Source organism: Zingiber officinale, chromosome 6B (genome assembly GCF_018446385.1).
Source record: "Zingiber officinale cultivar Zhangliang chromosome 6B, Zo_v1.1, whole genome shotgun sequence".
Taxonomy (NCBI): domain Eukaryota; kingdom Viridiplantae; phylum Streptophyta; class Magnoliopsida; order Zingiberales; family Zingiberaceae; genus Zingiber; species Zingiber officinale.
In genome coordinates, this window is record NC_055996.1 from 96,644,692 (window position 1) to 96,655,152 (window position 10,461).

At 36.1% G+C, this 10,461-nt stretch overlaps 1 protein-coding gene across 1 annotated transcript; it reads left to right on the forward strand.

The window, feature by feature from the left end:
- Positions 1 to 6,672: 6,672 nt before the first annotated feature.
- Positions 6,673 to 7,795, forward strand: LOC121993264. The gene is made up of 2 exons (XM_042547990.1): positions 6,673 to 6,929; positions 7,151 to 7,795. Exons 1-2 carry the CDS (start codon positions 6,723 to 6,725, stop codon positions 7,544 to 7,546), a joined length of 603 nt encoding a protein of 200 aa, XP_042403924.1. The 5' UTR covers positions 6,673 to 6,722; the 3' UTR covers positions 7,547 to 7,795.
- The last annotated feature ends 2,666 nt before the right edge of the window (positions 7,796 to 10,461 follow it).

The window sequence follows — 10,461 nt, forward strand, 5'->3', positions numbered from 1 at the left end:
CATTTCACTGTATAGATCCATTTACACCTCACAACCTACTAGAACTTCACCAATTTCTATGTTTTGTTCTTTCTCTAGTGTCTGCATTTCTTCATTCATAGCATGTTTCCATTATTTTTGATTAAAATAATCCTTAGCATTATCTATTCTAAACATTTTTATATTGACCCCAAATTCTTTTTTTATCATGGAACAAAAAATTAGGAGGATATTATTGATATTAGATTTATGTTTAAGAAAATTCAAATAATACGGGGGCAATCATCAATGAGCGACACAGACCATTTTGCACCAGAAGCATTAGAAGTAGCATACGGACCTTAAATATCATTGTGAATGAGATAAAAAGGAAAAGAACTTTTGTTTTTATCAAGTTTGCACACCTCATAATTGAAATCTCAAATCAAAACTTTGGAATAGTGCGGGAAACATAATTGTAATGATTTTAAATGAGGGATGTCAAAGTTAGTGGTGGTGAAGCCAAATCTTATCTGTATTAGATGAATAAAATTCTAAAACTAAAGAGGAAGGGAACTTACCTTTGGTAATGTTTGATTGACCCAAAGTTTCAAAATAGTTGAGCTGATCCCCTTTTAGCATGTTCATTCATCGTCGCTAATTCGTTGTCTTGAAATGTACAATAACTATGATGAAAAATCAATTGCAATATAAATGTCGAGTAAACTTTTGGATAGAGATAATGCTTGTGGATAATTTGGGGACATGAAGAATCATATGACTAATTTTCTATTGTTTGGACAAGGAGATCAGTATCTGAGATATTTAATCCAGCGGTGAATGGAAGAAACTTACTTGAGTACACCAATGAACAACTACTTAAAGGCTTGTCACGGTGATCTCAACCTCTCGACCTCTTCTTGGTTGAGCCACCTGAATTCTTTGGTGCTACGTTATTTTGTTGTATCTTCACCAAATGCATGTTACAATTGACCCTTGTTTTGCTCTTTTTTTATGACTTCAATATCGGCTGAGAGGTTTGACATGAAGTTTCCAACAATGTTCACGAGTATGGTGTGCCTTCTTATAATAGGTGCACGATAAACTATCATGATTACGAGCCTTTGGATGTCCAAGTTTTCTACTTTTAGGAAGTAATGTGTATGTTTGTGGTTCAATTATTAAGTTGACTCCGCTTAGTGGGATAAAGACCCACCATTAGCTACTAAGCCTTTAAGGCCTCTTTTGTTTTCCTCCCCTCAAATCAATGCTACCACAAACTTCCCTAATACCGAGAATCTTGATTCTCACTTGATCAAATTCTGAATTAAATCCTACGAGAAAATCATAAATCTATCTTGCTCAATCAAGTCATTTAAAATAACATCTTCAAAACATTTAATTTTTATCACCATGTGATAATCAAGTTTTTGCCATTACCTTTTCAATTGATTGACATATTTAGTAAGTGTTTACTACCTTGTTTAGCAACCATTGTTTTTGCCTTCTCTTTCGCTCCCACGGGTTGACACAGTTGGTACTTACATAAGTATTTGCTCCAATAGGTCGGTCAATTTCCAGTGGAGGCAAAATGTCTCGTTGGGTGCGAGTGTCTGACCTCTCCCATACAAAGGGTCACTACGGTAGGGCAAAATGCCCCTCATGATGTACTTGCTTATATCTTATGGTGGGGCCAGCGATACTAGACCATTTAGAATGAGCGATATCATTTTTGCTCTAATTGTGTTACATCTCTTACTTTTGAGTACTCAGTAGTAACCAAGAACATGCATACAATTTCTGACATTTTTATAAGCTAAAGCTTGTAGAAAAACAAGTAAGAAATAGGAAAAAAATTGGCAATGAATGTTGAACAACAAAGATAACTCGCTACTAATGGAGAATAGAGAAAGGAATCCAACTATGAAGGCAGGTGAAAGGAACACAAGCGAAATATAATGTTTTATCTTTAGAAAAAGAGCAAAATAGCACCAAAAAAATAACATGTTTTTATCGAACCACGTAGGTAAGTTTCTAAAATTATCAAATCACATATCCAATTCCTGTTTTACCCCTAATAAGTCGATTAATAAAAAATGAATCGAATTAATTTCTGTTTAAAAATTAGTCGACTAATTTTTAACATAAGTCGAATCAATTTTTCTCTGTGTTGAAGTTTCAAGCAAATCAGTCTATTGATAATGAAAATCAATCAAATCGATTTACTTCGGTATCAAAGTTGGTTTTGGGAAAAACCAATTGATAAACCAAGAGACCTCAGATTGACATGAAAATATCTCTTATGTGTTTTTCTAGTTCTCCTAATTATATTTATGCTCTCAAACATCAATTTGACCAAATATATTGAGAGTAGTGATTTTTTGAACACGAATATATTCAAAAAACTAATTCATGTTCAAAAAATCATTGTTCTCAATACATTGAGTCAAATTAATGTTTGAGGGTATGAATATAATCAAGAGAACTAATTGAACACATAGGAGCTAGTTTCATGTCAATCAGAGGTCGTTTGGTCCATCAATCGATTTTATCCAAAACCGACTAATGGACTAACATCCTCGGATTGACATGGAACTAATTCCTATGTGTTCATTTAGTTCTCTTTATTATATTCATGCCCTCAAACATCAATTTGACTCAATATATTGAGAGCAATAATTTTTTAAACACGAATTAGATTTTTCAGATACATTTGTGTTCAAAAAATCACTACTCTCAATATATTAGGTTAAATTGACGTTTGAGAGCATGAATATAATCAGGAGAACTAGACAAATATATAGGAAATAATTCCATATCATTCTGAGTTGTCTAGGTCCATCAAACATAAATTTAACTCAATATAGAGCAGTGATTTTTTTAACACGAATTAGAATTTTCGAATACATTCATGTTAAAAAAAATCATTGTTCTTAATATATTTAGTCAAATTGATGTTTGAGGACATGAATTTAATCAGGATAAGCAGAGAAACACATAGGAGTCAGTTTTATGTTAATCCGAGGTCGTTTGGTTCATCAGCTAATTTTGGACAAAAAGGACTGATGGATCAAACGTTCTCGGATTGATATGAAACTATTTTCTACGTGTTCGTCTAATTTTTTCTGATTATATTGATTCCTTTAAACATTAATTTGACCGAATATATTGAAAGTAGTATTTTTTTTAACATGAATGTGTTCGAAAAATTCAATTCATGTTCAAAAAATCACTGCTCTCAATATATTGAACCAAATTGACATTTGAGGGCATGGATATAATTAAGAAACTTGATATAATCAGGAGAACTAGCCGAACGCATAAAAACTAGTTTTATGTCAATCCGATGTCGTTTGGTCCATCATCTGATTTTGGGCAAACCGACTTTGATACAGAAGCAAATTGATTCGACTGGTTTTCATTATCAGTCAATTGATTTGCTCGAAAGTTCGGTACAGAGAGAAATCGATTTGATTGGTGTCAAAAATCAATCTACTAATTTTCAAACAGAAATCGATTCGACTGATTTATCAATCGACTGATTAGGGGTAAAATGGAAAGTGCGTACGTGATTTCATAATTTTAAAACTAACCTACGCGATTTAGTAATTTCAAAAACTTACCTACGTGATTCAAAAAAAGCTGAAAAAATAAACACCGATGAAGGCTGGAAGAAGAAAACTGAAAACCAAGCCAAATGTGTGATGGAATTTTAAGGAAGATCATATAACCATCCTAACAATACAAAAGGAAACTAGCTATGCTATATATCTCATGATTCATGGAATCAAATCCTTTGATTGTATATTTCATGATTCATGGAACTTAATTTAATTTTAGGAGTACACATGGTTATTTACCAGAAGCTTCAACTCCTGTTACTGCCAACTAGTTCAAGTTTTAATTCCCACCAGATTAGTTGGCAACAATAACTATCTTTTTAAATGCACAAGCGACTTAAAACTGTTCACCAATACATTGATACTGACTTGCCAGATTTTGCGCTAAAAAGTATTCTGGGCATGTCATAATCACCAGCTCATGGTGATCAACAGGTGATAAACTCTGCAAATCCTTTGCTTGCTAGTTAGTCTCTTCATGAAGCTCTAGTCTATTCCAGCATTTATATGCTACATTACTTCTCTGATATCTTATTGTTGTGTGATGGCTAAATCTTTTAATGGCATGCCTAAAGAGCACAAGAGGTAGGAGATGCATTTAACGGGAACTGGTGGAAGATTGATGGCTCTGTAGCTGTGCGAGCAAGGAACCAGCATTGAATTGAAGGCAATTGAAGAAGATGGAGTTGGTTGTGGCAGGTGGAGCTCAAACTTATGAACTATGACCTTCTTCCTGCTTTTAATGTCAAGCTCCTCCAGCAAGCTTCTTACATGACTGCTATTCTGTTCAATCCAAAATTAAGCTTACTTGAAAATAAAATCTGTTTACCGATGCTTGCCGGAGTGTTGTGTCATCATCTAGTATTCAGTTAGTGATGGCCTTTACAATGCTAAAGTGTGCTACAGCCTACAGGATCAAAACTTACATGAATTTCAACCTTTTAGATAACATAGCCCCTCATGAAGTACGGTAGTTGCTCTTTTGTTCTTAGAAAATCATCATTTGAATTTGGCTAACTACATAAAACGACTTTTTAAGGTTTAAGACTACAATCTATTAGAAGTGGTTTACAAGTTGGTAGTTTGATTGAGCCATTTTAGATATTGAGCTGTTTCTTTGCTTGCGTCAGTGTTTTTTCTAATTTTATTTGGGTTGGTCCTTCAAAAGGAGATCAATTCCCTTAGGCAATCAATCTTTTGTGTGAGATCAATTCTTTCTATATGACATTATTTATCTCTTTTGCCATATAAAGAGGTATAAATTCTCTAACAATTATCTGTGAGTTTTATTTGGCTTCCATATTACAGGTTCAAGTCTTTTTGCAAGCTTAGGTTTTTCTAATGTCTGGATTGAACTAGTACAAAGCAAATTATTTTAAGTAGTAAATTAGTGTCACGTAATTACATCTCTTTCTTTTCTGAAACTTACTTTAATTTATTAGCTGGTTAATTTAAAACATTTATTGTCCTGACAAATTTCTAGATACATCATATGATATTTGATCCTGTCTGAAATCGGGGAAGATGGTACGCTGGATAGGTGCCTTCGTTATTAATCATGAGAAGACTTTTGTACAGAAGCAGAGGGCGTCGAACGATCTTGCGTGTCAAAAAAGAATGTGGAGGGAAGAAAATGGCAACAATCGGGCCAAGGAGGGGTCCCTGGCACAAACATTCCGACGCTCAAGTCAGTTAAGTGATCGAGAGGAAAAAGAATGTAGTGAATAGTATAAAGGAACAGTAAGCTCTGAGTGCGTAATGTCGCATGGCATAGCGTACCTGCACCTTTAGGAGGAGACCCCTTATATAGTGTTAATTTTTCTTTGTGCTCGAATATCGATGCATTTCAAAAAAAAGGATTGACCATTCTAACGCTATGATATCTTTCCAAAAATAGACCCACTACCTTTGCACTTTATAGGATGGAAACTTCCATCATAAAGACTGCATAGGGAATATTCCCATGATTCTCTGACAACCGTTACACAAAAGGCCAAAAAAGAATATTAGGCTGTTGGGTTGGTGGACCCTTGATATGCTCTCTAATGGTAAGCCGATCAAGTCGCCTCTATCACTTAATTTACTATATTACTGACCCAATATTTATGAGAGAAAGATCTGAATGATAAGTCTAATTATATTTGTGTAGTGGAGCTTGTATTTATGGAAACTAGATTGAATCATACGAACAATCTCTCTACAGATATAGAGCTACTTCTGGGTTTAGTTATCAAACTGTTCAAGAACTGATACCTTTTTTGATCTCTAATTACATTTGATCAAGTAGTCCTCAATCTCAGCTTCATCAGTATCCCATGATTCAAAATCTCCAACATTGTCCAATTTATCCATGAATCCTGATCCATAATTTATATTTTGCTTCTTCTTCTTCTTTTCAGTTAAACCATCTGCAGAAATCTAAATCCTTCTGACATGGTTCTGAACCAGATCTTATTTAGAAAGTAACTCAGAACACCTTCATTTCCACCTTCCTTAATGAATGGAAGCAAAAGAAACAGAGGAGGTATGGAATTTATTTGATGTGTCACTGATTTTTCTGTGAAAAAAGCATAAATTACTTGGAAATTTAGGCAGAGGAATTGAATAGGCATTAAGAAGGGGAGGAAGGGCCATTTAATTCACGGGATGTGATTGTTTTAAATTAGGACTTAAAAATGGGTGTTGGGTTGCTTTAAATTTTGGTGAAGCAGATGAGGAAGTTGGAGTTAATGAGAGGAGCTAAAGAGGACTGCATTTACTACTTCAACTGCATGCCTTCATCTTCTTCTTAAGCATTGCCACCACTCATTTATAGCCTCTAAATGCACACCAACCATGTCATGCCATTACTATTCAGATTCCATTGTTAATATATATTTATTTCTATTGAATTTATGGTTGAGTTTGACAATATCCAACAGGCATGCCTTCCTCCAAACTAATCCTCAATGATAAGCATGAATTGACTTTAAATTGGGTGATTAGCAATATGATGAGCAATGAAGGAAGATTATGAGGATAAGGATTGTATTTTTGTGCCCTCAAATTCAATGACTCATGCTATATATATATATATATATATATATACATATAAGCTAAGCTCAAGTCTCCAAACAGTCATAGAATAGAAGGGGAGAGTTCCTCATGGTGTCCTTTCGAGAAGCCATTCCCTTGGAAAAGAAGAGGTGCCATAAAGTAGAGAATTTTTTCTCTAAGAAGAGGAAGAAGGGAGATGAAGAAGAGAGCGAAGGTTCGTTTCCTAAGAAGATGAAGGTGGAGAAAGAAGAGGAGATTGAGCTTAGCCTCAATGTTCCCTTGCCTTTGGATTGGCAACGATGCCTCGATATCAAGGTAACTAACCATGCATGTATCATGTTTGTCGATCGATGAACAGAGATTTTTCATTTTTTCTTAACAAGGTTATGAGGATTGTTGTTCTGTGGAACTATATATAGAGTTAGTACTTTCAATAGCTCGTTCAATTTTCAAAAAAAGGCCGGTGCAATTAGGAAAAACTAGTGTACCTTTCTGATAATCTGCCAACTGTGCTTACGGAGCTCGTCGCTTCGCAGTCCGGCCAAATCCACTTCTACAACACGAGGACGCAGCGGCGGACGTCGACGGACCCCCGGCTGATCTTGGACCCGCCGACGCCGACGCCGGCGGAGGCGGCGGCGGCATCCACGTTGAGCCTCGACCTCGAGCTCAACCTCGCCGGCCGCGACTCGGCGCCCCGCCCAAAATCGCAGCGCGACGTCTCCAAAGGCCCCTCCTTGTCGTGGGCCTCGCCTGATGCTGACGCCGGCGCCGGCGAGATGGTCGCGGCGGTCTGCGCCCGCTGCCACATGCTGGTGATGATGAGCAAGCCGGCCTTGTCCTGCCCTAATTGTAAGTTCGTAAACCCGCCGGATCACAGCTTCTCCACGGCGATCAAGCCAGCGGTAAAGATTTTGTGCTGCAAGTATTAATAATAAAGTCGCTCGATTCCTCTCATTCAATCTATAAAGCTGACACCTTTAGATTGAGGACTACTTGCCAGTTGCTAGTGTAAATATCACTACATGTAGAATATCCCTGTTCGATAGATTAGCAATTCCCTCATTATATATTGCAGACGCATGGTTGTAGTAGACCCAATCTATATATCTCTGTGCTTGTAACTTTAAGCTTCCTACTTAACAAGTAGTTAATTTACAAGCTCTGGTTTTTCCTAGTCATGACATAGTAGTTTCTTACAGTTATGGAAGTGATTGTTTGTTTACTTGTAATGAATGATCTTAGTTAAATGATGGGGGTGATAACTATTAGTGATTGAGAATTTGTTGTTCACAAACTGTTAGCTACTTTTGCCTGTTCTCCACAGTTGGCCTTCCTGACAATTTGTATCTGGTAGTTATTGTAACTGAACAAGATGACACAAGACTGGAAATAAATGTAGGAGAGGATGATGACTTGGTACTGTTGTATCTTCTAGAGATGCAGTAAAGCCTTGTTTGAAATAGTTTTCTTAGTTTTAGCAGGAAGGGTGGATGATATGAACACAAGGCATGGCTTATAGCTAAGTGTGATAAACAGAAGGAAGACCTACTTGCCTATGAGCAGGACCACTTCAATTTGAATACTAATTGCTATTGCAACAATCACAACCTCAAAATTCATCAAATGGATGTGAAAACTCAAAGAAGAGATCTACATAGAACCCATCCAAACTAGTATTATGCAATCTCATTAGGACTATTCTAAGGAAGTATAATGCTGTGATAGTCTAGACTAAAAACTCTAATAGATCAGAGTCTACGTTCATGGAAAATAATCATGAGCTCTTGCCACAACTATAATATTCATGTCATGTATATCATGTACTCACCCTGATATAGTATACAAGTTAATAAGTTTAGATAAATGAGCAATGTGGGTATCAATCATCAGAAAACACTAAAGAGTGTGTTGAGGTATATCAAACATATCATGAGTTGGAGAAGAAGTAGAAGGGCTCTATAACTTCTTAAAGGGCATTCCAAATTAGACAAATATAATACACCATCATAGTCGACCATTAAACAAATATCAACATGATATAATACCATTAAACAATTGATCATTTCTAGTGTATGATAAAATATTACTTTAAACCATCCTCTCAACCATTCCTTTAAACATATCACTAAGGGTATGATAAAATATCATAGAACATTCTTTACAAAAGATTACCTATATAAGTTGAATTGAGGACTATCCAAATTGAAAGCATTTATAAATTTCCAAATATTATCCAAAGGGTATTGTGTGAGTATGATTATCTTAGTTTACACTAACGATTAAATGTTTCAAGATATTATTCACTAAGTAGCTATGTAACTCTGATAATTTTCCATTAAAGAAGGTTTAAAGTGGCAAATTATCTCTCCACATGAAATGGTTTCCCTATGCAACTCTTAATTAAGCCTTTTATACTTCCCTATAATTTTCATTGTGCAATGTTACTGAAATCAACTAAATACGTACATGGATAGACTATTTCACCATTGTAAACTAATTTCTCAAACGAATAAAAAATAAATATAGAAAAAAATATTTAAGTGATAAAGTGGTCCATTTTGATTCGACAAAGGCATAAAAGTTTGAGCACGAGCAATGTTTAAGTGTATAAACATGAATAGTCGAATGCTAATTCAAACATATGAATGATAATTCTCATAGAACTAATAAGTGGTTTGCAACTGTTTGAGAAAACCTATTGATAGTTAGAATTTGATAGAGAAATTATCTCAATTAAATTAATTAATTGGGAGCTCATTGAAATCACATTTGTCAGTTGATGTGACAAAGTTCAACAATGGAACGAGGTCATGTCCATGCATGTCACATGAATATTCGTGCCCGGCTCTTATCTCGGTCATCGTGCAATCCGACCCGATTTAGTCTAAGTCGGGCAGTGGTTGACACAGCCAGCATCTTAAAATTTGGTTCGTGTTATATAAGACTCGATCTAGTTCATAGGTCAGTCGTGCAATCACTTTTGTTTTTTTTATCGAAAGGGCTGGACGGTGTTAGATTTTATAATCTTTGAAAATATTATTGGCAGTCTCATACCAAAAATCCTTTCATATGGATGATGATGATCCCGTCAGATCAGGCCATCGGAAAATAGTTGGACTTGAACCATTTCTAGCAACAGAATCATTGGTTTTCATTCTCACAGGGTTTGGCAAACTTTTGTATTAAGATTGTATAACACTAATGATTTGTTCACCCTGAAGGATGAATGAAGAAGAATAAGGAAGGAGTGGGAAATGATCCACGGTGGAGTCGAAAAGATGAAGGAAAGAAATGAAGAAGAAAGAAGACACGATTGCAGCCGTGCTAGGGCTAACCTTGCCACCACAAGTTGAGCCTTGCGGAACATCTCAGTCATGAACATGATCACGAGCAAGGTTAAGTGGCCCCTATGATGTCTTTCGCGGTCGCAAACACGACCACGAGTAGCCTCTGAGAGGTTATTCGTGGTCGCATTAGCTTGTGATCGCAAGTGATCTTGGGCGCATGAGCACAGCTGCAAGTGGCCTTTGTGAGGCCGTTCATGACTGCAAGCCACCACGACCGTGTAAGCACGGCTATGAGCGACCTTGGGTGCACGAGCAACCTCAAGCACACGAGTGGGGCTGCAAGTGGCCTTTGTGAGGTCGTTCACAGTCGCAAGGTGACCACAAGCGACCTCAGACCAGGATACATGTACAACACAATAAGTATAATTATATTTTAAGGAATACATAACTTTATAAAATATAATTATAACAAAAGATGATTACGTTCATCACACATGCCTCTCATAGTTCATCCCCAACTATGTGAAAGAAAGTAAATTACAAAGTCAACTTCAAAT

Excerpts from the sequence above, each read along its gene's own strand:
- LOC121993264 (XM_042547990.1), top strand. The coding sequence starts at position 6,723 with ATGGTGTCCTTTCGAGAAGCCATTCCCTTGGAAAAGAAGAGGTGCCAT. Across the intron at positions 6,930-7,150 it reads AACGATGCCTCGATATCAAG|TCCGGCCAAATCCACTTCTA; the intron begins GTAACTAACCAT and ends GTCGCTTCGCAG.